This window comes from Scylla paramamosain, chromosome 44 (genome assembly GCF_035594125.1).
Source record: "Scylla paramamosain isolate STU-SP2022 chromosome 44, ASM3559412v1, whole genome shotgun sequence".
NCBI classification, from domain to species: domain Eukaryota; kingdom Metazoa; phylum Arthropoda; class Malacostraca; order Decapoda; family Portunidae; genus Scylla; species Scylla paramamosain.
In genome coordinates, this window is record NC_087194.1 from 245,001 (window position 1) to 271,600 (window position 26,600).

Sequence of the window (26,600 nt, forward strand, 5' to 3'; positions counted from 1 at the left end):
AGAGAGAGAGAGAGAGAGAGAGAGAGAGAGAGAGAGAGAGAGAGAGAGAGAGAGAGACTAAATAACCCAAGTTGGAAAAAACAAGATTTTTTTTCGCTCCTAACACACGAACAAAGAATTACTGTGTGTGTGTGTGTGTGTGTGTGTGTGTGTGTGTGTGTGTAGTAGCAGTAGTAGTAGTAGTAGTAGTAGTAGTAGTAGTAGTAGTAGTAGTAGTAGTAGTAGTTGTAGCTGAAGGAACAAAACACACACGCACACACACACACACACACACACATATATTCTCTTCCTTTCTTCCTTCCCTCCTTTTCTCTCCCTTCCCTCCTTCTCTCCTCCTTCTCTCCCTCCTCTCCCTCTCTCCCTCTCTCTCCCGTCGAACACCTGGCATTTAAAGGTTACCCACCCACTCACGCACTCACGCACGCACGCACACACTCACACACACTCACGCACACTCACGCACACTCACGCACACACGCACACACGCACTTCCGCAGCATAATGAGTACAAATATAAGTGAATGAGGCAATGCATGATAATTGGAGTGAGTTTAGGAGGAGGAGGAGGAGGAGGAGGAGGAGGAGGAGGAGGAGGAGGAGGAGGTTGTAATTCTTTTCTTCTTTCGTGTTCATTTCTTTTCTTTTCTTTCTTATTTTGCTTTCATCTCTCTCCTCCTCCTCCTCTTCCTCCTCCTCCTCCTCCTCCTCCTCCTTCTCCTTCTTCTACTTCTTTCTATTTTCTTCCTTTTTTTTCATTTCCTTCATTCTTTCGTGTCTTCTTTACCTTTCTCCCTTTCTCCCTTTATTTATTCTAACTTCCCTCCTTTCTTCTCCCTTCTCTTCCTTTCCTTTATTCTGTTTACGGTCTTTCCTTCCTTCTCTTTCCCTCCTTTTCTTTTATTCTTTCTCTTTCTCTCTTATTTCCCTCATTCCTTCATCCTCCTTCTCCTCCTCCTCCTTCTCCTTTTCCTTCTGACTCAAGCTTACGAAAAACAAACATACAGACAAATAAAAAATAGTTCTCATTCATTAATTCACTAACCAACTATTGTTTTTTTTCCTACAGGTGGTGATAGAAGGTTTTGACATTGAGAAGTTCAGGAAAGCTAACCACAAGGTAAGCTTTCTCCCCACCAACCTCACATACATACACACAAACACGCATATTACTACGTATTTGTTTATTTATTTATTTATTTTTCTCCAGTTCATAGTTTCAAATGTTACTGTGTTAATTTTTCTTTCTAATGCTAAAGTAAGCGTTCTCCCAAGCCATAACGATTAAATAGAGTGCAACTTCATAAGAAATTATCATTTAAGTCGCTAAAAATAGCTTCGAACAAACTCTAAGGGGCCGTACGATAATCTACCATACGTGTACGATAGCAGTTAACTCTTTCTTCTTTATTTATACGTGTGCGCTTTGAAATATTGATTTAGCAGTATAGTGTAGATAGGAATATTAATTTTAGCCTTCTTCTAAGCTAATATTAGTATGATAGTTTCCCATGTGTGTACGATAATAATGAAATATTTCTCCCTTTACCTACACGTTTGCAGTTTAAAAGATTAAATTAGTAATATAAAGTGTATATAAAATTATAATGTTAACCTCCTTCAAAGCGTTAATGTTAATGTCAGTTAGTGATCTTTGAAGGTTTAGGCCTTACCATCGTACATCTGGCAGCAGCATACGATAGTGGGGAATGTCGAAGGGAGAAATTATTCATCTCCCACAGCATGACAGATTACCGCAGTCCTCTCTTGTCTCTCAAAAGGGGGGAGGGGAGGGTTTTACTTAATCTTGTAGAGATGGAGAAGATTTAACCCCAATCTTTCACTCTGAGACGCAATAAAGTAGTGAAATAAGATACAAGACTAATTTATCATCTGGCTGACTGGATGGCTGACTGACTGACTGACTGACTGACGTAACATGCTAAGAACGATTTAACTAACCAACTGACAAACAAACTAACTAAATTAACAAAGAAGCTCCTACGTTAATAATCAACATGAATTTTATCTATAACAAACTTCGAACCTTGTACATTTGAATATTATGATAGTGAAGATATATTTTTTTTGTATTCATAAATTATAATCCTGTTTTCTTTACTAATGTGGTAATTATTCTCTCTCTCTCTCTCTCTTTCTCTCTCTCTCTCTCTCTCTCTCTCTCTCTCTCTCTCTCTCTCTCTCTCTCTTTACAGGAGTCCGTATTTGACAGCAACAGTCTTCCCAATGTAGTGGGGTAAGTCTTCTTCTTCTTCTTCTTCTTCTTCTTCTTCTTCTTCTTCTTCTTCTTCTTCTTCTTCTTATTATTATTACTACTATTATCATTATTATTCGTCTTTTTTCTATTTTCTTTCTTTCGTTTTTTTATTCTTTCTTCTTCTTCATCTTCTTCTTCTTCTTCTTCTTCTTCTTCTTCCTCCTCCTCTCTCTCTTTTCTTCCTTCTCATTTCCTGTTTTTTTTTCGTGATCCATTTAGAGTTTATTCTCTCTCTCTCTCTCTCTCTCTCTCTCTCTCTCTCTCTCTCTCTCTCTCTCTCTCTCTCTCTCTCTCTCTCTCTCTCTCTCTCATCTTATCATCATTATCGTTGTTATTATCATTATTATCACCACCACCATCACCACCACCACCATCACCACCACTAACCCTGACCTTTAACCCCTGACCATCACGTGACCTGCCTTGTCTTAGTAACCTCGCCGCAGCCTCACCTGTCTACTAATTGGCCTCGCTCAGGTAACAGCCGCAGGAAGCCGCATCGCTCCTCCTCCTCCTCCTCCTCCTCCTCCTCCTCCTCCACCCCTAGCCTCTAATGCAGCTATTTTAGGTTAAAGATTGTGAATATCTTGTCTAAGTTTGAATTTCCTAACGTGTTTTTGAAATGGCCAGATTCCTATTGTTTATTTATTTATTTATTTATTTATTTTGATCTATTTATTTATTTATTTATTTTTTCGATTGACAGTGCAGATTTAGTGACCCACTTTTACAAGAATCATGAAAACACTCTTAGAAAACGCTAATGATTTCCACTACAGCCTATTTAGCTAAGCAATCTTGAAAACACCCTTGAAAACCCCAAAACTTTCACTGGAACCACAAAAACACCCTTGAAAACCCCAAAACTTTCACTAGAACCACAAAAACACCCTTGAAAACCCAAAAACTTTCACTAGAACCACAAAAACACCCTTGAAAACACCAAAACTCACTGGAACCACAAAAACACCCTTGAAAACCCCAAAACTTTCACTGGAACCACAAAAACACCCTTGAAAACCCCAAAACTTTCACTAGAACCACAAAAACACCCTTGAAAACCCCAAAACTTTCACTAGAACCACAAAAACACCCTTGGAAACCCCATCAGTCTTACTAGAACCCTGAAAACATCCTTGAAAACCCCATCACTTCCACTAGAACCACAAAAACACCCTTGAGAACCCCGGTAACTTTCACTGGAGCCTACAAATTCTCCAACTCTATTGTTTCATATTTTAACCGACAGAGAAAAGATCTATATTGATTTTATTTTATATTTATCATAGCCACACGAGCGGGGAGGAGAGAAGCGAGGCAGAATTGCAGATAATTTGACAATAATCCGCGATGTTCCTCCCTCCCTCCCTTCAAAAGGTTAATATTGTCTAGGAGGGAAGGAAGGAGGAAAGGAAAGAAAGAAGGGAGGGAGGAGTAAAGGAGAGGAAAGATAAGTATACGAGGGAGGAAGGGAGAAAGGAAGGAATGAAGAAGAAAATCATTTTATTCTCTTCGCTTGAGAAATTAATAAATAAATAAATAAATAAATGAATATATAAATAAATACATAGGATGAGCAAATTCTGTTAGTTTATCATTCAAAAACGAAAGGAAAAACAAGAGACAAACAAATAAGTCATGCCATCGTTGTTAATTTTACTTTGACGAAATATTAACATCAAAGAAAGAAAGAAAACGGGAAAATAAATCACGTGACCGACCGTTCCTTTAAAGTTCAGAGTATCAAAGGTTTACTTCAAATTCTTTCGCTCAAAAAAAAAAAAAAAAAATCTCGTTCTTTTACATTAACTGTGAGTCTCCATTCATTTATTATTATTCATTTCTATATATAATGTCCCTTGCTCGGAAAAAAAAAACAAAGGAATTACATAAAGTCGACGTTGTTATAATACTGCTTTAATCTTTCGTGTGTCTGGCCATCGACTGCACTGCGACACGCTCTCTCTCTCTCTCTCTCTCTCTCTCTCTCTCTCTCTCTCTCTCTCTCTCTCTCTCTCTCTCTCTCTCCTTTTAATTCCATCTTATTATCATTTATCATATTTGTATTTAGGGAGAGAGAGAGAGAGAGAGAGAGAGAGAGAGAGAGAGAGAGAGAGAGAGAGAGAGAGAGAGAGAGAGAGAGAGAGAGAGAGAGAGAGAGACTAATTAAAACTCTAAAACCTAACACAAACGAAGATAATGTAAATAAAAATAAATAACAAACATATCAATTCATTTTATTAACACTGTAATTGAATCCGTAATGTTTGTAAAGGAGTACGGTTATTTTTGGCTCAGTGGTTACGGCGCTTGACTTCCAATTCGATGGTCCCGGATTCGAACCCCGATTGAGATTACGGGTCAATATTTTCAAGTGGTATTTAAAAGCTTTCTATCAGATATCGATAAAGAGAGAGAATGAGAAAGAGAGAGAGAGAGAGAGAGAGATAATAGATATGTCAGAAATGTATCAAGATTTTAATTATTTTCTCTCTCTCTCTTTCTCTCTGTCAAATATAAACGATAACAATAAAATATGATAAAAAGCAAATAAAAAAAACTCATAAACAAATCAAACTATCACATCACTATAATAATTTACATAAAAAGTAAACAAAACAAAGATAAATAAAAAAAATATCAACAAAAAATAAATTGAATAATCCTACATCTTTAATCACCAATTCATTTACTTCATAACCACCTAATCTACTTATTATTATCATTTCCACATACTTTAACATATCCTCCTGTTGTGTGTATGCGAATGTGACCTCATTTGACCTTTCAGGGGCGAGGAGGACCCAGCATCCAACAGCTTATCCTCACCGCTGCGTTATGACCAGACTGAACAGTACATCCTAGCTTCCATTGAGAGAGACTTCGCCAATTAGACTTAACAAATGTAACGTGGTCGTCTACCTAGTGGTGAGGGACAACGAACTTATGAAATATATAGATAAAAACAAAGAAAGGACCAAGGAAAGAAGAAATGACGAATAGAAGTGAAAATTTAATATAGACTATTTAAAATGACTGATTATGTGGCTATAAGTAATGCAGATCACTGAAAAATGAATAAACCCGAGTGAAAATTTAATATATACACTAATTGATGTGTTTGTTTCTCCTTCCCTCTGTTTTTTTCGCTTATTTTTATATGTATTCGTTCTCTAGGTCGCATTTCACTCATTCTCTCCCAGTTACGTTCACAACCACTAAGTTATCAAAAGGTGTAACTCAAGCGCTGTTACAAACCTGCGGAATGTCTCCTTTTTTTTTTTTTTTCTATTTTCTATACTTATTCTGTCGTTTTCTTCTTGGCATGCTGATAATAATAATGGTAAAGTTATTTATTTATTTATTTATTTTATTATCATTCCTATTATCATTCCTCCGTCTCTATCCGTTCATCTCTCCCTTGCAATATCTCTTATTCTTTTCTTTTTTTTCGTATGCACTCGTTTCTCTCTTTCTTTCCGTTTCGTTTCATTCATTTAGCTTCTTTCCCTCCCCGTCTCTTCTCTATTCATTCATTCCTATATTATCTTCTCTACTTCCGCTTGTATTTATTCGTCCGTCTCTTTCGCTCCCTTCAAAGACTGCCCAGCTGAAGACATGGCCCGAAGACTTGAAGGCCCATGCAGGATAGCCTAAGGAAGCAAGATACATAGCAACAAACCTACGCCTGCGCTCATTTACATAGCACTTAGACAAATTACTCTCGCTAACATACACATAGGTCGGTGTAGTAAATAAATCTATCTGGGTGGTGTTCGCGTATAAGGGGCAGGCATAAGGTGATAACCCTGCCGCTGTGTTCTCCCTCACTGGGTACTCAATAGGTGGAGCAACAGTGGATCTTGGGGGGGTCATCGCACGCCTGGCACTCCCGCTCCATCCACGTGCTCAATATAGCGTTCTCAAGGCTTTCGCTCCCTGTACACGCTAATATCACATTTTTTATCTATCTATATTCCCTTTTTTTTTCTTTTCTTTATTTGTAGTCAGTCGTTCTCCTCATCTATTATGTTTTATGTTCCTTCCCTATTTATTTAGTCTCGCTTGTACTCTCTCTCTCTCTCTCTGATCGTAGCAATATCTCTTCTGCAATATTTTCTCTATGGAATTCTCCCTCTCATAAACAATTATTTTACTTTAATGTTCTCGGCTGTGTTTCTTCACACACACACACACACACACACACACACACACACATTACGTTTAGTGTACAGTACGTGTGTGTGTGTGTGTACCTCCGTCACGCCAACCACAACACACACACACACACACACACACACCAGTGACGCATACACAATACAAGGGGCATGCAGTAAGTGTATAATAAATTTTAAATAGAGCAAGTCTTCCTTTTATTTACATATATATATGCAAGGAGATAAGTATAAAGGGCTTCCTATATATTCCACTGTAATTTGTATGATGTTAACAATTCATAACTTTCACTTCCTTATCTCATTTCAAAATAAATTACCTTCTCATTAGTTCACTATAATTATCATCCTTAAGTAACTGTCCTTTTTTTTCCATTTATAATTTCCGTTCGTTTTTTTTTTTTTTCTTTATCTTCCTTTCAAACTGGTATCTTTTTTCCATTCACATTTTTTCATTCTCAAATCTTCCTTTCACTATTTAAATAACCCACATTTATCAATACCATTTATCTTCCTCTCACAGTAATTCAAATCTTTTCCATACGTAACTCACTCAAATATTTTCAAATAACTCCAATTTTGATTATACACGTCTTCCCTGACAACCCACATCATTTTCCATTTATCTCCTCTTAAAATAACTTCTAATAACTTTTCATAACATTATTTACACTCTTCTAAACCAATCTTTTCATTACGTAAAATTTCTCGACTTAACCCTCTTAAAACCCTCAATATTTTCATTCATTACATTATTATTTCCCTTCCATTAAGTCTTCATGCATTAAGGACTAGATGAGGACTAGTTAATGGGGCCATACAAGAGCTAAGTCCCATTACAAATTACCATTAACAGGCATAGGAAGAGAGTTCACTGTAAACGTAAACAGGTCTTATTTCCTTGCTCCCATATTCTCAGACACCAGCTCACCTACGCCTCGTCTTGCTAGCTTTCAACAGGCTCTAGTGGAAGTTACTGGGGGGGTTCCCAAGTGGGTTTTCGTGCTTTTTATTGTTTAACAGGTTGCAGTGGAGGTTAATGGGGTTTTCAAGGGCGTTTTCAAGATTCCAGTAATAGTTTAATAGGCTGCCGTGGAAGTTATTGCGGTTTTCAAGGTTCCGGTGATAGTTTAACAAGTTGTAGTGAAGATTATTGGGGTTTTCATGACTTTTTGATAGTTTAAGAGATTGCAGCGGAAGTTAATGGAGTTTTCAAGGGTTTTAATGATTTTTTGATAGTTTAACAGGTTGCAGTGGAAGTTTATGGGGTTTTCAAGACCCTGTGGTTTAACAAATGCTGATGGAAGTTACTGGGATTTTCGAGGGTGTATTTTTACTAGTTAGATAGTAGTTGGGAATTTTCAAGAGTCTAGCGAACTGAAGAAGCATTTTGCAGCAATAAAGGATACGAACAGCCTTGGGAGCCCGCCTGATCCCCTCTGTGGCCTTGTAAAACAGATAAATGGCAGTGTTTCAAAATATGGGCGCAAGATTAAGTATACTTGTTTCCAGTTATAAATAAAGTCAATATATTAAACACTGCAATAAGAATTAGGAAAGTTTTGAATCTCCAGCACCGTTGTACGAATAAATTAAATAAATCCATCTTCTTTCACACACACACACACACACACGCACGCACACACACACATATAACGGAGGCAATATTTTCATGATTATTTTTACGACTAATATTTTCTTTAATGTTATCTAAAAAGAGTAATAATCTTTTCATTTGACAAGTGAAAAATGTGTTATATAGGGCAATATTATGGCGGTCAATCTATCTGAGAGAGAGAGAGAGAGAGAGAGAGAGAGAGAGAGAGAGAGAGAGAGAGAGAGAGAGAGAGAGAGAGAGAGAGAGAGAGAGAGAGAGAGAGAGAGAGTTTTGTAAGCTGGCAGTGGTACGAGTAATTAGCATCTTCACTATTACATTTAAGGCATCTTGCTTGTAATGTAGCGAGAAAATGAAAAAAAAAGAAAAAGGAAAGGAAAATGAGAAAATATCACACACACACACAAACACACACACATACGGAAATAAATCTTAAATACATCAAAATCTTCACAATTCAAATGAGGCCTACGCAATTCCTTCCCTATCTGGTCTAGGCCTATAAAAAAAAAATTACCGAGACATCAGTTTTTAAAAGCTTACATTATCTCAACCTTGCTTTCTTAATACTATGACAACCTATGTATGTATGTATGTATGTATGTATGTATGTATGTAAGTGTGTGTGTATGTATGTATGTATACTTATTATAACATTATTAAGGCATTACGTTTGCATGACCCGCCCCTCGCCCCCCCCATACACACACTGATGATGATGATGATGATGATAGTGATGATGATGATGGGAACAACAATGGTAATGGTAGTGGTGATGACAATGAATTATTTGCTAAGTAGGAACAATAATAATGATGGTGGCAGTGATAATGGTGATGGTGATGGTGAGTGATAGGAACGGGCATGGTAATGGTGGTGGTAGTGATGATGACAATGAATAATGATATTTGTCACGTTCCGAAATAGCACTAATATGATGATGATGATGATGTAGTGGTGATCAACACACGCACACACATACACTATCACAATAATCAAAAACATCAATAACAGCAAGGATGATGATAATGAAGAACAGGAGGAGGAGGAGGAGGAGGAGGAGGAGGAGGAGGAGGAGGAGGAGGAGGAGGAGGAGGAGGAGGAGGAGAAACACTGAAAGAAACTAAAAAATAAACAAAAATGCCACTGATGATGATGGAGGTGATGGTGGTGATGATGATGGTGATGATAATGGCCAATACTGAACACACAGCACCATAACAACAATTGACTGACCTCCACACCACTAAGGCAGGCTCATCTCATCCCAAACACCACTCATCACCACTACTTTCAAAGGCCACACTGATGACTTGCCAGGTTCTCAAGAGTGCTTCACCTGTTGGTAGAGTAGAAATGTTGTTAATCTGTCAGTGGGACCGTAAAAACACCCTTGAAAACCTTCGTCACTTCAACTACAGCCTTTGGGAAGTAGTGGAGATGCTAGTAAGTGTTTAAGAATACAGACAGACAGACAGACAGACAGACAGTTGAGTGTTTCATCTCCGCACGCCAAAGTTGTCATGGATGAAAGAGTCCATGGCGGCAGTGTGCAGTGCCTCCACCCTGACCAGCCGCACCAGGCCGGACTGCGTGGCCACGGCAATCCAGGTGTGTGCGCCAAGGTTGTTGTTCCAGGCCAGGGAGGTGACAGCCATCATGGGGTAGCAGGTGATGGCGCTGGCCTCCATGCACTCGTTGCGCCACCTCTCCAGCAGCTCCTCCTTGGGGATGCTGCTGAAGTTCGCCACGTTCTGCTCCTTGAAGACCAGACCGTGGGTGTCCCGCGTCTCCTGGTACGTCTGGGGGAACTCCTGGTACAGGTTCTGGCCCAGGCAGTCATCCTCCTCCTGCTGGGCCTGCTGCCTTTGCTGGTCCGGGGCCTTGGCCTTGGCCTTGTGCAGCGGGTGACGGGCGCGCTGAATGACGCGGCTGCTGCTGAAGGACACTGGGGCGGTGGCGTCCAGCGCCTGCAGGCGGGCGCACATCACTGGCACCTTGCGCTTCGACAGGAACTTCTCGTTCTCGTAGTTCCTGAAGAGCTGCTGCTGCACTGTCAGTGTCACCTCACCAGCAGAGTCGCCCTGGGCCACGGAGTTGAGCCAGTCCGAGCCGGCCAGCGTCCACACTGCCGCGTTGGCCGACAGCACGTTGCGCGGCGCGATGCCGAAGAAGCCGCTCTCCTTGAAGCAGGTGTTGGTGCTGGCCAAGCCGTACACGTCATCGAAGGCCAGGAAGCAGCCGGCCCAGTGTGGCAGCCACAGGGAGTCCAGCACCAGACCCTTGCGCACCACACTCAGGGGCAGCTCGGGGTGCTCCAGGTCCCAGAACTTGTAGGTGCGGTCGTTGCCGCCAGACAGCAGGTTCCTGCCACCCGTGGTGGGGCAGAAGGCCACTGTGGTGCACACCCCATTGTGGGCATGGAAGGCCCTGAAGGGCAGCACCACCGACCCCTGCTGCAGCCGCAGGAAGGGTGAAGTGGTGGTGAGGTCCCACACGCACACCACACCTGAGGACAGCGCCCCGGCCACCAGGTGGTGCCCCTTGGCCCGGCACCAGTCCACCTTGAGGCACTGCACCTCCCGGCCCTCGCCATGCCCTGGCACCAGCGCCAGGCTGGCCGGCGGCCTGTACACTCTGCCCTGTGGCAGCAGCACCTCTGGACGTGGCACGGCATACACCTGCACCGTGCCGTCAGAGCACGCAGCGGCCAGCAGGCCCAGGCGTGGCAGGGGGGACTCCCCCAGGCCGGGGGGAGCCGCCTCCTCCGAGCCAGAGGGGCACCAGGCCAGTGACCACACTGTGCCGTGCTGGTGGCCCAGGCCCAGCAGGAAGCGGGGTGTGGGGGGCTCCCTGGTGGCTGGGCCAGGGCAGCCCCACAGCTGGATGAGACCCCTGTGGGAGTAAGAGTGACAGATCTGGTGCTTCATGTCTGGGGATGAGAGAGTGGCCAGGGCCAGGTGCTGCATGTTGGAGGCCAGGGAGCCCGGGGGGCACTCAGGGCACCAGGCCGAGGCTGTCACCGGGCCCCCACAGAACATGGCGCTGCCCTGGCCGGCCGCCGTGCTGTCAAAGCGGTGAAGCTCCTCCCAGCCATCCTCTGCCACGGCCTGCTGGCCCACCACCTGCACCCTGAACCTGGGGCTGGTGGTGACGGCTGGCAGGTAGGGGGCTGCGGTGGCTGGGGGCAGGGCCTGCCACCCATCCTTTGTAGGCCAGTGCTCTGGGTAGAGAGAGTCGCTGACACTGTCAGTCAAAAAGTCGTGCGTCCAGCGCAGGGCCGGCAGGAAGGGCACCAGCAGGTCCTTGCTGTACCGCCGCAGGCCGCCGGACCGCTGGCCTCCCTGCCGCTCCCCCCAGTCCTCGTCAGATGCGTCGGACTCGCTGTCCGGCTCCCCAGCCACCTCTGACATGTGCATGGAGGTGAGGTGGTCCTCCATATCCCCCTCCTGGTCACAGGTGAAGGAGCACAGCTTGCAGGAGTACCCATGGGAGCGGCACCCCTGTGGACACAGCCAGTGGTGCTGCCGCGCCTCAGCCACGCTGGCAGCAGAGTGGCTGCAGCCCTGGTGGTGGCAGGCCGCCCCCTCCCCCTCCTCCAGGGCGGCCTCCCAGCTGGCCAGCAGCGAGGGGGGCAGGGTGGAGTCGGGGCGGGTGTAGTAGTGCGCCAGCCTCAGCTCCTGGCGGAAGTCGTCGCCCTGGTCTGAGCCAGTGTCGCTGGCGTCGTCGTCGGTGCGGGTGTGGCGCCACGCCTGCAGCCGCATATTGCAGTTGAGGGCGGCCTTCCTGCTGCCGCGCTCCCGCTCCTTGGGTGCCGCTTCCTTGGCCTTCCTGGAGTCCAGGGCAGCATGCTTCCTGAGGTGCGCCTCCAGGTAGTAGTAGCGGATGCGGCGATGGCACACGTGGCAGGTCTTGTTGAGCTGGCTGGGGTCCACGCCGCAGGCCAGGGAGTGCATGCGGTGGCCCAGCACGGACCGGAACACGCTACCGCACACCTCGCACCGCACCTGCCGCACTGCCCGCATGGTGTCCACCAGGATCTCTTGTGTCTCCGCCGCTGTGAACTCCTGGCTGGCGCCCTGTGGCCGTGCCAGGCCGTTGTGCATCCGCCGCGCATGGGAGAGGAAGTGTGCCTGGGAGAAGCACATCTCCCCACACTTGCCGCACTCGACGTCCTCCCGCTTCTCCTTGGGGCTCGGCTGGTACTCCTTCACCGGCCGCTGCTTCTTGGGCTGCCGCCCGCGCCGCCTCTTGGAGGACATGGAGGTGTCTGAGGATGGGGTGTGGGTGGGGGTGGGGGTGAGGGGCTCCTCCAGTGCCTTGGGGGCTGGGGTGAGGGGTGTGGATGGTGTGAAGGATTCAGTTTTCAGTACATCTGGTGTGGCAGTGGTGGTGGTGGGAGTGGTGGTGGCAGCAGTGGTATTGGTGGTGGTGGTAGTGGTGGTGGTGGTGATGGTGGTGGTGGTGGTGGCAGTGGTGGTGGTGGTGGTGGTCAGCATGTCGACCTCTGTGGGTGCCTCCTCACACCTCCTCTTGGGCAGGGATGCCTCGCTGGCCTCCATCAGGCTCCTCTTCACCCTGGGCTTCCTGGGCCCTGGCGATCTACCTGGTGACCTGGCTGGTGACCTGGCTGGGGAGGTGACGGGCGACTTGGCGGCGGCCTTGCTGCGTGGAGTGGTGGCCTCACTCACCACGCCCGTCCACCACTCCCTCAGCCTCACCTTGCGGCCTCCCCTTGACACGTGCTCCACTGCCTCCTCCGCCCCGGGGTTCCTGTGGCTGTCCTCCACCTCTGTGTCTGGTGGAAGGGGGGATGCAGCCTCCACATCTAAGGTGGACTCATCCATTTCTTGTGTGGGTGACATTGGCACTTGGAGTTCTGTCTTGGGGCATTCTGTTGCCTTGTCATCACTACCACAGCTGCTTGGGGTCACACACAGGGTCGCACATGAGGTCACTGCTGCACCAGACTCCTGTAAGGTCAGGTCAGTATCATCCACTTGACCTGGCCTGGTTCTGCCTGTGTTTCGCCTCCTGGTCCACATTCCCTGACCCCTGACCTTGCCCCTGCCACGCCCCCTTCCCCTCCTCCGCCGCTGTGCCCTTCCCCACCCAACAGCTTCCATTTCCTCAGGTTCTGGGGTCACAGGGTCATCTGCGTCACACTCAGGGGTTGTGTGACCTTCCTGGGACACTGGCACTGTGGTATTTTGGCCCTCTACAGGTGTGCCTTCAGTAGAGTGCCAGGGTGTGGTGGTAGGCATGACACTGCAGTCTGTGGCACCCTGGCTGGCACTCCCTATGCTCTCATTCTGGCACTCTGAAGGTACATCTGGCACTTGTCCATCCATAAGTCCTGCCTGTGTCACTTCATCCTCTGCCTGGTGAGTGTGACCTGACCCTGAAGATACAAGGTCAGTATTTGTAATGTGACCCTCGAAGGCTTCAGTTCCTGGCATTTTATCCTTGCCTTGCTCTTCTAGTCCTGCAGTGCCTTTAGCCTCCAGTACCTCTCCTTCAGATTGTGGCCCTCCCCAGTCACACCCCAGCTGCTGCACACCCCTGGCCTCCACTCCTTCAGCTGCTGGGTCAGTGAAGTTACTCTCTCTGGTCTCCTCTCCTGCCTCCGGTGTGGGGTCAGGCAGAAAGATGTCACTGCTGTTGGCGTCTGTCACTGCCTCAGATGTGGGATGGATCACACTACCTGTCTCCTCTGCAGGTGTGTGTGTGGGTGACGAGATATCACTGTCTGTTGCTGGCTGTGTTGGGTTAGTCAGGATGTACCCCTCCACTTCCACCTCCGTCTGTGCTGGGGAAGAAAAGACACTGTTTACCTCCACCTCTGTCTGTAATTGGTTGGACAGGACACAGCCCTCCACCTCCACTTCTGTCTGTGCTTGGTTGGACAGGTCACAGCCCTCCACCTCCACCTCTGTCTGTATTGGGGTGGACAAGACAATGTTGCCTTCCACCTCTGCCTCTATCTGTGCAGGGGTGGACAAAACACTGTTGGCCTCCACCTCCTCCACCTGTGCTTGGTCAGACAGGACACTTCCCTCCACCTCCACCTCTGCCTGTGCTGGGTTGGCAATGAACAGGCTACCAGTGTCATCAGGCTCCTCCCCATTGCCCATAATAGCCACTTCCTCCATCTCCACATCCTCTGTAAGAAAGGGGAACCATGAATTCACCTACTTAACTCAGCACATCCACCCACCCATCACTATTCCACCCATCACTCTGTCAACTAATTCCTCCCTATCCCTTTAAACCATCAAGCTTAAAACTCACCTGGGTAAGAAAGATCGTCGTTTTCATCGTCATCGTCCTCCTCCACCACCTCTTCCACTGGGACTTGTGCTGGACTGGTTGGGGGGTGATGCAAAGGCTGGGTGGAGATGACAGACTCCTCCATTATCTCCATCTCTCCCACTTCCTCCACCTCTGTCTCTCCCTGTTTACTCTGAATGTGGGTAAAAATATGCTGTGTGGGTTGCGTGTGGGGTGGTGCATCTCCTCCAGCTGGTGGAGAGAAGGAATCCTCATTATCTTCCCGAGTGTCCTCTCCGTTAGCTGGTGAGAGAGAGCCACCATGCACTGTCTGATGCTCTTTAGTGTCTTCAGGTGGGTCTGCAATGTTGTCCTTTCCTGCAGGTAGTGAAGGAGGGAGGGCATCCTTGAAATCCTGCAGTGTCTGGTCCTCTGTGCTGCCTTGAGAGGGGTATAAGAGAGTACTGTCTTTCTCTGCATCTACTGAAAGAGTGGTAGAATTCTGAGAGTCCTGCAGGGTGTTGGGTGAAGGGATGGGTGTGTGAAAGGCAACAGCATCACCCAGGATGGTCTGCATGAGGGTCGGGCTGCCGTAAGGTACTGTGCAAGGGTCAAACTCTCCCTCAAAGGCACCAGGTTCCCTCATGATGTCCTGTGGGGTCTGAGATGGGTAGGGTTCCTCTCCTGTGTCTTCTGCTGTGTTGTCTGCTGTGTCTATCTCCAGATGCTGCTGTGCTTGAGAATCTTTGTGGTCTTGGGTACCCTCTGCTGTTCCCTGCTGTGGTGGAGTGATGCTGCATGTTCTGTCCTCCTCACTGGTGGACTGGGTGTCTGGTGGAGTGGTGGTGGTTGGTGTGGTGGAAACAGGCATGATGCACTGAGGAATGGTAGTGCCTGGTGCGGTGGTGAGGAATGTGGTGGACAGGTGAGTGTGGCAGGGCTGTGGAGGGTGGAAGGGAGAGTCCACGTGTATCTGCAGTGTGGATGAGTCGGCGGGATCCACTTGCACGGTGGTCTGAGTGGTGCATGGCAGCGGTTGTGGTGGTGAGGTGGTCAGCAATGGGACGGGGCTGTTGGTGTCAGTCACACCCTGCATCCAGCCTGTCTGTGTGGCCTGCAAGCCTTTGTCACTGTGGGCAGCTGTGGGGGGAGCCACTGGTGCACCCCGGGGGAGGATGGTCACCTTGGGGGCCACCACCTCCCGGCCTGGCTTGCAGAAGGCCTCCGAGAGTCTGGGGGGGGAGGGTGTGGCCTTGACACGTGTGGTGGGGGTGGGCTTGAAGGTCCCCACGTATTTAAGGGTGAACTGCTGTGACCCCAGGCTGAGGGGGGGCAGGAAGGATAGCTGTCTGGGGCCCAGCTCCCGGGGTGGGGGGGTGCTGGCCGGGGAAGGGGCTGTCACTGCAGGGCTGAGGGATGGGGAGGCTAGTGTGACGGTGAGGCTGGGGGAGGCACCGGGGGTGCGGGGGAGGCTGGTGGTCTGCAACATGGGCAAGGCACTGTAGGATCTGCAGGGCCGGGAGGGGGGCCGGGGAAGGGGGGTGATGGTGATGGTGGACCCCTGGTTCACCACAGTCTCCCCCAGGGTGGCGTCTGCGTCCTGCCCCGCCTGGCTGGCTGGGGCAGGCCAGGCAGTGTCGGACAGCAGGCGGGTACGGCCGGTGCGGGAGTACGTGCGCACCACTCTGGGGGCCGGCAGGCGGGGCGGGCTCTCCTCCTGCTCCTGAGGCACGTCCCTGCCCTGCCTGGCCTCAGGGAGGTGGCCACAGGGTGTGGTGGTGGTGGTGGTGACTGCCACGCCTGACTCTGTCTGTGTGTGGGCGGGGATGACGGCCCGGGGGGAAGGTGGGCGGTCCTCCCCCGGCCTCCACTGCTGGCGGGGTGAGGCCCCCCTGGGACACTGGTCCCCCACCTTGCCATGGCCTGGGGGGCAGGCCCTGCCACGCCCCACCCCGGCCTGGCTGTCCTGGCAGCCGTTGTGGAAGGTGCCGTCGTGGGGCGAGGGGGCGTCTGGCCCGTGGCAGGCAGGGATCCTGGGTGCCTCCTGGTGAGACAAGTCCTCAGGGCAGGGCGGGGGGCAGGGAGATGGGGGGCGGCGGGGGCAGTAGAGTGGTGGGGCAGGGGCATCACCACCGTGGCGGCCGGAGCCCCGCATCATCCTGGACTCCTCCATGAGGCGCGCCGCCAACTCCAGCTTCCTCTGTGCCGCCGCCTCCCGCATCTTGAGTGCCTCCTCTTTCTCCCGCAGCAGCATCTCCTGCTGCTGCAACGCCAGCCAGGTGCGCTGCTGTGCCTCCTCCTCCTGCTGCTTCACCATCTCCTCCGCCCGCTGCAGCTGCTCTGCCCGTGCCGCCAGCTGCCGCCGCTTGGCACTGTACCGGTCCTCTTCCTCCCCCCAGCCGGCCTCCCCCCCCACACTGGGACTGGCAGGCCCCCAGCCCCCTGCTGCCTCCCTCTGGACAGCTGGGCTGTAGGGCTGCTCTGTCAGGGGGGCAGGCCAGGCATGGCTGGCAGGGGAGGGCAGGCAGGGGGACTCTGGGGAGCGAGAGTGTCGTCCTGTCTCCTCCTCCCCTGGGTAGCCCGGCCCGCAGGACGAGCCGCGCCGCATCCGCCGCCCTGCCGGGTGTGAGGCGTGGCCTGGGTGGTGGTGGTGGTGCAGGTGGTGGTGGTGGTGGTCCAGGTGGTGGCGCCGGGCCCAGGAGGGGGACGGCTGCAGACACCCGCTGGCACAGGGCTGGCGGGCAGGCTGGCAGCAGGCTGACCGTGATGCAGCCTGCTCCCGCCCAACCCCGCCACTGCTGTGGGGGTCAGGGGGGCCCAGGGCAAGGCTGGCTGCCCTTCCCTCCTCCCCTGCCAGGCCACCCCGGGAGTGCCTCAGGCCGTGAGAGCGGGGTAGGGGGGCCTGGCTCCAGCTGTCCCGCTGCCCACACTCCCCCAGGTACTGCTGCGGCAGGGCGTGGGGCTGTGGGGTGCTGGGGGATGTGCTCACCTCATCTTCATCATCCAGGTCCCAATCCAACTGCAAACTGACTGTCCTGTGGGGAACACTGTGGTCAGGTCCAGGTACACACACACACACACACACACACACACACACACACACACACACACACACACACACACATCCAAACTACCCTTCTATAACAGCTTTCATCCTTCTCTCCATAATTGCATCTCAAGTTTCATTTCTGGCCATTCCACTGCTGCTGTGGTGGACGTCGCTGTTCTTCTGTGTCTACAAGCAGTGGCGGTAACTAACGATGCCAATGGTAAAGACACTAACACAGGTGGAGGGGACTTGCCTGGGGGAGGAGGAGGTGGCGTCCCTGGCATCCACCCGGGGGGAGCATCGCAGGTGGTGTTGCTTCACACCCTCAGGCCCTGACACCTGTGGGAGGAAGGTCATGTACACTACACCCTGTACAAGGAAGGATATGTACACTACACCCAGTACAAGGAAGGGCATGAACACTACAGTCTGTACAAGGAAGGCTATGTACACTACACACATAATATCACAGCACACACACACAAACGCATGCACAAGAAGGGAACGAGTCACTTAAAGGCAACACAAACATTGGAAAGAACAAATAAAAAAAAATAATAAGGAAAGAAGAGAGGGAGGAAGGGAGTGAGGGAGAAAGAAAGAAAGAGAAGGGAAAGAGGGAAGAAAGAAGGAAAGGAGGGAAGGACAGAGAGAGGAAGAAAGGAAAAGAAAAAAAACAAGATTAATAAAAAAATAGATATACATTATTTTCATCACATTAAAAAACAGTAAATAAATAAATAAATTAATAAACTAAAGCAACTTAACCTAACTTAACCTAACCTAACCTAACCTAACCTTACTTAACCTAACCATACTCACTCTGGAGGGCGCAGGGGAGACCGTAACTTGACCTCTGTTCCTCTGACCAAACCGTGACCCCGTGGTGCCTCTGTCTGGGTCACCTAGGGTCGAAGGATGCCGCTGGTGCACAACCTTGCTGTGGTGCACCATGAGGGACGCTGGCACTCTGGCCTGGCACTGCTCACAACGCACTACTGGCCCATCATACTTCTGGCAGTGAAGGAGAGAGAGAGAGAGAGAGAGGGAGTTAACTTGTTTGTATTGGTTGTGGTGGTGGTGGTGGTTGTGGTGGTGGTGGTGCCCTTTTGTGTTTGTAGAAGGAGTGAGAGAATGGATTAATAAATTGATTGATAGAAAGATTTGAGGACTGACTGACTGACTGACTGACTGACTGACTGACTGACTGAATGAATGAATATCTAGCTAACTGACCAATTGACTGACTGACTGACTCACTGACTGACTGAATATCCAGCTAACTGACCATTTGACTGACTGACTGGCTATGTAGCTGACTAACCAAATGACTGACAGACTGAATGAATGAATGAATGAATGAATATCTAGCTGACTGACCACATGACTGACTGACTGACTGACTAACAGACTGACTGACTGACATAAAACCTTCTATCTTACACTGGAAAAGGAAAAATAAGCTAACCTGTTGCCTATTTTATACTAGTAAATATGAGTCTTGTATCCCGTCTCAGCATGACAAGTACTACCCTCTTTGGTGAGCCCGCAGAGAAAGAGTATGAGGGGAGAGTGGACTAGGTGAACTGTTTTCTGTCAGTATTAAGCAGCATAAGACAGAAATGTTTATGAATATTGGCTGTCTTCATCTTTGTATGTGTATGTATGTGTGTGTGTGTACCAGTACTTGAAACTTAGCATAACACTACTACTACTACTACTACTACTACTACTTCTACAGTGCTAATATACACAAAGGCAATACTTAAGAGCAAATTAACACTAGAATATGTTGAGATAAGATAAGAAAGAACACAGTGCATAGAAAAGAAGTCAAAAACTGACAAAAAAAAAACAAAAAACAATTAAATTAACTGGATAATGTAAGGAAATAAATAAATATATAAACATAAATAAGAAAAGGAAAAAAAAAAAAAGATAAATCAAAGTGCATAAGAAAGATGTGATAAATAGAGAAGGAAAACTAACAATAACTGGGTAAATAAATAAATAAATAAATAAATAAATAAATAAATAAGTAAATAAATAAATAAACAAATAAATAACTTAAATATTCAATTCGGAAGGTCATCCAACGAAGTGCCAGGCAAAAAGCAAGAGCCAATCAGAGCAAAGAGACAATACACAACCATCCAATCAGCAGGCAGAATAGAACCATCCAATCACCAACCAGGCCAGAACCATCCAATAAGCAGGCAGAAACAGAACCATCCAATCAGAATAGTAGGAAGAGAATACAGAACCATCCAATAAGCTGGCAGAAACAGAACCATCCAATCAGCTGGCAGAACAGAACCATCCAATCAGCTGGCAGAAGAGAACCATCCAATCAGTCTTGAGCACAGATATGAAGTGCAAGAGATTCAGGTGATGGAAGGGTGAAGTACATTTTGTGGGCCACCTCTCGACCATATATAGCACAAGAACAGGCTGAGGTAAACTGAGATTTGGGAGGTTTACAGCAAGAGAGAGAGAGAGAGAGAGTGTGTGCGAGAGAGTGAGAGAGGGAGGAATGTCTGTCTTCATCACCTCTTCTTCACCCAACACACACAGATGATCCCTGACACAGAAGCAGTCGTCATTCCAAGGAAAATCAGAAAAATGCAAGTCAGGTTCCCCACAATTAACAGAGGCTAGACCCGAGAGGCACCTCCACCTTGGGGGATCCTGAGGAGGGACTGGAGCGACAGGACGAGATACAGATGCGAAGAAATTAATAAAAAGAATAGATAAACAAACCCAAAATTACTACCACCAATAGAAACAAGAACAGTATCATCAGCAGCAGCAGCAGGAGCCAGCCAGCCAATCACAGTGCAGGGTGGAGGGTGGCCGCACTACTAACCCCAGAGCAGGTGACATAATGACTCTGTATCTGCGGCGCGCTGTGGAAGGTAAGGCCACAGCCAGCCACAGGACAGCGGGCACTTGCCTCCCGCCGAAGCTGTGTGTTCCACGCCGTCAGCAATTCCACTGTGATGTTCCGCCCCACACCCACTTCAAACTGGCTCTCCTGGTGGGCATGCGGCACTCTTACTCACCACTGGCACTCACAAACCTTGCTTAACTAATTGGAGATTTTTTGTCACTGATCCATGACACTCACACTTATCTAATTAGTGGGCTTTGGCATTCACTGACATGACACTCCTACTCTGGCACTCAAACTCTGCTTAACTGATGGAATCTTTCTTAGCACTCTGACCCATGGCACTCTCACTCTGGAACTCAAACTTTGCCTAACTGATGGATCCTTCCTTGGCACTCTGGCATTCAAACTTTGCCTAATTGATGTAACCTTCCTAGGCACTCTGACCATGGCACCAACCACTTTGCATGACAGGATCTTCCCACACCTCCCTGGCACTCTGTCTCTCACTGCCTCTCCTGGCACTGAAGGACAGGCACTATAACTGACATCTCTTCATCACTATCTAAAACACTCAGGATCATACATTTGGCACTATATGCTTGGCACTTCATTAAAACACTCAGTCTATGCATCTTGGCACTATATGCTTGGCACTTCATTAAAACGCTCAGTCTATGCATCTTGGCACTAACTATGGCACTCGGCACTGCAGTAACACACACTCAAGTAGCCTATAAACCTGCCACCAACACCTGTATTCTTAAACGCTCTGCTCCCTCACCTCAACCATTTTCCAAGGCCAAAGAAATGATTAGCTGGGGTCTCAAGAGTGTTTCTCCTGTTTGTTATGTAGATATCTTGTTAATCTGTCACTGGAACTGTAAAAACATCCTTAAAAACCCATGTAGCTTCAACTACAGCCTTTGGAATGTAGTGGAGGTGCTGGCAGAGATGTTTCAGAATATGGCATTAAGCACGGCACTCAAAACTATAATATTTTTACTTTATAGTCTACAATTAAGTAAGAAAAGAAATTTATCCACCTTGGCACTGAATATGGCACTCATAAATTATAACAGGTAATAGGTTAGGTTAGGTTAGGTTAGGTTAGGTTAGGTTGGGTTGGGTTGGGTTAGGTTAGGTTAGGCTGCACTGGATTACATTAGGTTAGGTTAGGTTGGCTTGGATTGGGTTAGGTTTGGTTAGGTTAGGTTAGGTTAGGCTGCACTGGGTTACATTAGGTTTGGTTAAGTTAGGTTAGGTTAGGTTGGGTTGGGTTGGGTTAGGTTGGGTTAGGTTAGGTTAGGTTAGGCTGCACTGGGTTACATTAGGTTTGGTTAAGTTAGGTTAGGTTAGGTTGGGTTGGATTGGGTTAGGTTTGGTTAGGTTAGGTTAGGTTAGGCTGCACTGGGTTACATTAGGTTTGGTTAAGTTAGGTTAGGTTAGGTTGGGTTGGGTTAGGTTAGGTTAGCAGTGTCCAGGTATCACCTCACCTCGTCTTCTGGTGGTGCGGCGACTTGCAAGGCTGGGCTGGCGTCACGGCAGGTCGCCATGGGTGCTGCCAGGGCCGCCTCCTGCCTATCGCCCTCCTCTGTCTCAATCATGAAGGCTGCACTGGTGGTGGTGGTAGTGGTGGTGGCGGTGGTGGCTGGAATAAACAATTTAGCAATGCACTAACAGGCAAATAATTACAGCCACTAAGAACTGTGATATTTGTACCCTTCAATGTTCAAGTGTCTTTTAACTGTGTCTAAGATGCTGTAGTGGGAATTCTTTGGGTCTGCAATCTGTTTTCATGGCTCTGGTTCACATTAATACACTCAAATATCTCAGCTTGCTTCCTCGGCTGCCCTTAAGAACCTCTAGCGGAAGTTATTGCGGTTTTCAAGCCGTTTTCATGACTAGTTTACACAAGTACTAAGGTATTTTGTGAGGAAACTAAATTACAGGTCAGAAACAGCCAGACATATAAGACAGAGGGATTGAAGAGAAAAGACAGACAGCATAAGGTGACAGACAGAGCATCACCAGCCTTCACTTATAGCAAACATCAACCTTAACCTTATAATCGGTACATGTGGGTGCTCTCGGACTGGGGAGGATCACATAGTAAGTGGCTCAGTTTATAAGAATGGCACAAAATATGGAAGTTTTTTGGGTCAGGTCAGCAGAAAATATGAAAGCTTTTTTGGATCAGGTCAGTAGGAAATATGGAAGTCTTTGGGGTCAGACAGAATGGAAAGAAATGTTTGGATGAGAAAAACCGGGGAAAAAAAATGCAGTTCTGGATGAGGAAAACAAACAACAAACAAACAAACAAACAAACAAACAAACAAACAAACAAGCAAATTTTAAAGTTATAGATGAAAAAAAAAGAAATCAAGAAAAAAACAATAATTCTGCATGAGACAAGAAAAATATGGAAAAATATGGAGAAACACACACACACACACACACACACACACACACACACACACACACACACACACACTGAAAAACAAACACGGGAAATCAATAAAACAATTCACACACAAACAAACCTGGAGAAAGACAGATGGGAAGAAGTGAAATACGAATAAATAAGTAAATAAATAAATAAATAAATAGATAAATAAATAAACTTGAACAAACACACAAAAACCAAACGAAATAAATAAAAACAGGCAAAACTAATTAACAAAAAACACGGAGGTTGAAAGAAGAACCACAAATACTGAAAATTTTTGCTGGGAAGGAGAAAAAAGCGAAAACAAAACAAATAAACAAAATAAACAAAACTAACGAGAGAGAGAGAGAGAGAGAGAGAGAGAGAGAGAGAGAGAGAGAGAGAGAGAGAGAGAGAGAGAGAGAGAGAGAGAGAGAGAGAGAGAGAGAGACCAATAAAATCGTGAAAATACGCGGAAAAATAAAACGAGGAAATTCAATAAAGGTCACTCGCTTATAAACACAGGTGAGAGGAAGAGAAGCAACAAACGGTGCCATATGCAAGTGGGGGTGCCAGGCGCGGCAGCCACGTGGGGACAGAGTGACAAGTTAATAATAGTGCCAAGAATAAAAATTTCCTTCACATGGTTGATCACTAAGTGGGATTCGAACCTGGGTCACCGTCTGCTGGTCACACTTGAAGTACTACGAGCCAACGGGAAGCAATGGCCGGTCCTCCTGGCTTCCCTCGTGGCCTCCTTCTGCGGTAGTGAGGCCCCAGTACCAGTAGGCAGCCGTCAGGGGCGAGGCTGGCCAAGAAAATAACGAGGAGGCAATGATGCAATATGGCGGACACGCTGCGCTGCCAGACGCCGCCCACTAGCAGCCTCAGCGCAACATGTTCTAATCTTGCTCTCTCTCTCTCAATCTCCTGCTTCTCTCTATTTGTCGTCTTATTTTTCTTGTTCGTTATGGGTTTCTTGTTATCTTATTTTTTTCTTGTTTTAGTTATTTATTTTCAGTTCTCCTTTCTTTGTTTTGTTTTCTCTCGTAACTTTCTAATCCTGCTCTCTCCGTCTCTCTCTTCTCTCTCTGCTCTTGCCGCTTATTATTGTATTTATAATGGGTGTCTAATTGAACTTTCATTATTTGGTTTCCTTAGTTATTATTTATGCTTTTTTTCTCTCTATTTTTATCCCTGCTCTTTTTATTTTTCATTTTATTAGTTTGCATCTTTTCGTATTCAGCTATAATTAGATCTACATTTTTTTCATATATATTTTTTTTCTTTACTCTTTGCTTTATCGGTTTGTTGCTGTAGTTAATACGCAGTTGAATATTTTAGCCACTACGTATAGCTCTTTATTCTTTCAAGTCTATACGTTTCTGCTTCATTCTTCTTCTTCTTCTTCTTCTTCTTCTTCTTCTTCTTATTTTCAACCTGTATGTCTTTTCCATCTCCTTTTCTCCTTATCTTTCCTATTTTATCTGTTTTCGTGGGCCAAGCTTATCTCATAGCCTCTAATCTTCGCCATTCTTCTTTTTCATACATTTATCTTTTCTTTTGTTAATTTTCCTTCTTTTCTTTCGATCCCTCCTTATTTATTATTTTTTTCGCTTGTTTATTTAATCTCATAGCTAATAGTTGATCATCTCCTCCTTGATTTATCTTATTATCAATGGTTTTATCTTCTTATCTTCTTTCTGTCCCTTTTTATATGTTCTATTTTCCTTAGTTGTTTTAATAGTTATTTAAATACAACTTTTCCCTCTTATTCTATTTTTTTTCTAATTCTCTCTTTCCTCTCCTTCTCCTCTCTTTCTCATCACGTATTTAATTGCATTTGTACTTAATTTGCATTCTTATTACATATTTATATACGTGTATGCATTTATATATATATATATATATATATATATATATATATATATATATATATATATATATATATATATATATATATATATATATATATATATATATATATATATATATATATATATATATATATATATATATATATATATATATATATGATTAACTATATAAGAATAATTTTAATACGTGCAGAGATAGAATGTAATAGAGACGGTAGTAGTAGTAGCAGTAGTAGTAGTAGTAGTAGTAGTAGTAGTAGTAGTAGTAGTAGTAGTGATGCGGTACGATATGTTGGGCGATATAGTACATGGTATTGCATTATATTGAGCCAAAAGGACTTAAGGTTACATCATTTACTGTACGGTAGTAGTAGTGGTAGTAGTAGTACTAGTAGTAGTAGTAGTAGAGAGAGAGAGAGAGAGAGAGAGAGAGAGAGAGAGAGAGAGAGAGAGAGAGAGAGAGAGAGAGAGAGAGAGAGAATGGGTAATGAATGAATTTATTAATGGGTGAATGAATGAATGAATGAATAGGTGAATAAATGAATGAATGAATGATTTTTTTTTTTTTTTTTTTATGTAGGAAGGACACTGGCCAAGGGCAACAAAAATCCAATAAAAAAAGAGTTGAGCTTTAGAAATAGATGTGATAGCAGTGGTGCCATCTGGTTGAAATAGAGGAGGGAAAGAAGAAGCAAAGTTACTGGAGATATTTTTGGCTAGATGCCAGAAATCATGAGGGGAGTTAGATCTTGAAAGGTTTTGACATTTTCTGTTAATGAAGGAGTTTTTGGCTAGTTGGAGAACAGACTTGGCATGGTTCCAGGCAGAAATATAAAGTGCATGAGATTCTGGTGATGGAAGGCTTAAGTACCTTTTGTGGGCCACCTCTCTATCATGTATAGCACGAGAACAAGCTGTGTTAAACCAAGGTTTAGAAGGTTTAGGACGAGAAAGAGTGAGGAATGTACGCCTCCATATCAGACACTATCACCTCTGTTATGCGCTCAGCACACAAAGACGGGTCTCTGACACGGAAACAGTAGTCATTCCAAGGAAAATCAGCAAAATACCTCCTCAGGTCCCCCCAACTAGCAGAGACAAAACGCCAGAGGCACCTTCGCTTAGGGGGTTCCTGAGGAGGGATTGGAGCAATAGGATAAGATAAAGATATGAGATTGTGATCGGAGGAGCCCAACGGAGAAGAAAGGGTGACAGCATAAGCAGAAAGATTAGAGGTCAGGAAAAGGTAAAAAATGTTGGGCGTATCTCCAAGACGGTCAGGAATACGAGTAGGGTGTTGCACCAATTGCTCTAGGTCATGGAGGATAGCAAAGTTGTAGGCTAGTTCACCAGGATGGTCAGTGAAGGGAGAGGAAAGCCAAAGCTGGTGGTGAACATTGAAGTCTCCAAGAATGGAGATCTCTGCGAAAGGGAAGAGGGTCAGAATGTGCTCCACTTTGGAAGTTACGAGTAAGTAGTCAAAGAATTTCTTATAGTCAGAGGAGTTAGGTGAGAGGTATGAATAACAATAAAGAGACACTATCAGCCGTTACTATACTACTACTACTACTACTACTACTACTACTACTACTACTAATAATAATAATAATAATAATACCTTACCTTATCTCTCAGTCCGTGACCTTCACCTGCTAATCAACACCCTTACCTGTAATAAGATAAGAAGGGTTAGAACGAGAAAGAAGAAGAAGAAGAAGAAAGAAAGAAAGAAAGGAAAAAAGAAAGAAAGAAAGAAAGAAAGAAAGAAAGAAAAGGAGAAAAAAAAGAAGAAAAAAGGAAGGAAGGAAGAAAGAAAAAGAAAAAAAAAAAGAAAAAGATGCTGAAAATAAACTAGAAACAAAAAGAAGGAAAAGAACAATGACACAAACAAGAAAAAAGAGGGAAATACACAAAAGCAGACATAACAAAAAAAAAGCAAGAATAAAGAAATAAAAACAAATACTAAAAGATAATAACACTCTTAATAATGAAAAAAAAACAATACAAATGAAACATGGAGT

General features: G+C 46.2%; 2 protein-coding genes across 6 annotated transcripts in view; one reads left to right on the top strand and one right to left on the bottom strand.

Moving 5' to 3' along the window:
- The window catches only part of LOC135094018 (U2 snRNP-associated SURP motif-containing protein-like), a 10,255-nt gene extending 4,864 nt beyond the window's left edge, over positions 1 to 5,391 (top strand). The window contains exons 3-5 of the mRNA XM_063993738.1: positions 1,067 to 1,117; positions 2,214 to 2,254; positions 5,067 to 5,391. Of these exons, the coding sequence (XP_063849808.1) occupies positions 1,067 to 1,117; positions 2,214 to 2,254; positions 5,067 to 5,169 (195 nt within the window). The 3' untranslated portion in view covers positions 5,170 to 5,391. The remainder of the gene's footprint in view (positions 1 to 1,066; positions 1,118 to 2,213; positions 2,255 to 5,066) is intronic.
- Positions 5,392 to 6,635: 1,244 nt separating this feature from the next.
- LOC135094008 (uncharacterized) lies at positions 6,636 to 26,225 on the bottom strand. Of its 5 annotated transcripts, none has more exons than XM_063993710.1 (7): positions 26,203 to 26,225; positions 21,771 to 21,925; positions 20,251 to 20,418; positions 18,207 to 18,398; positions 17,638 to 17,723; positions 14,357 to 17,370; positions 6,636 to 14,228 (listed from the first exon to the last, which is right to left on the bottom strand). In XM_063993710.1, exons 2-7 carry the CDS (start codon positions 21,879 to 21,881, stop codon positions 9,565 to 9,567), a joined length of 8,235 nt encoding a protein of 2,744 aa, XP_063849780.1. In that variant the 5' UTR covers positions 21,882 to 21,925; positions 26,203 to 26,225; the 3' UTR covers positions 6,636 to 9,564. The 5 variants fall into 5 exon arrangements, with proteins under 5 accessions (XP_063849780.1, XP_063849781.1, XP_063849779.1 ...); XM_063993711.1 differs by lacking the exon at positions 26,203 to 26,225 and adding an exon at positions 23,374 to 23,783 and having other exon boundaries at positions 18,207 to 18,395; XM_063993709.1 differs by lacking the exon at positions 26,203 to 26,225 and adding an exon at positions 23,374 to 23,783.
- Between the last annotated feature and the right edge of the window lie 375 nt (positions 26,226 to 26,600).

Bases quoted from the DNA above. Each gene is read 5' to 3' on its own strand.
- LOC135094008 (XM_063993710.1), bottom strand. From the start codon at position 21,881: ATGATTGAGACAGAGGAGGGCGATAGGCAGGAGGCGGCCCTGGCAGCA. The intron at 18,399-20,250 runs GTTAGTAGTGCG...CTTCACTGCCAG, and splicing joins ATTATGTCACCTGCTCTGGG to AAGTATGATGGGCCAGTAGT. The intron at 14,229-14,356 runs GTGAGTTTTAAG...CCTTTCTTACAG, and splicing joins CGACGATCTTTCTTACCCAG to AGGATGTGGAGATGGAGGAA.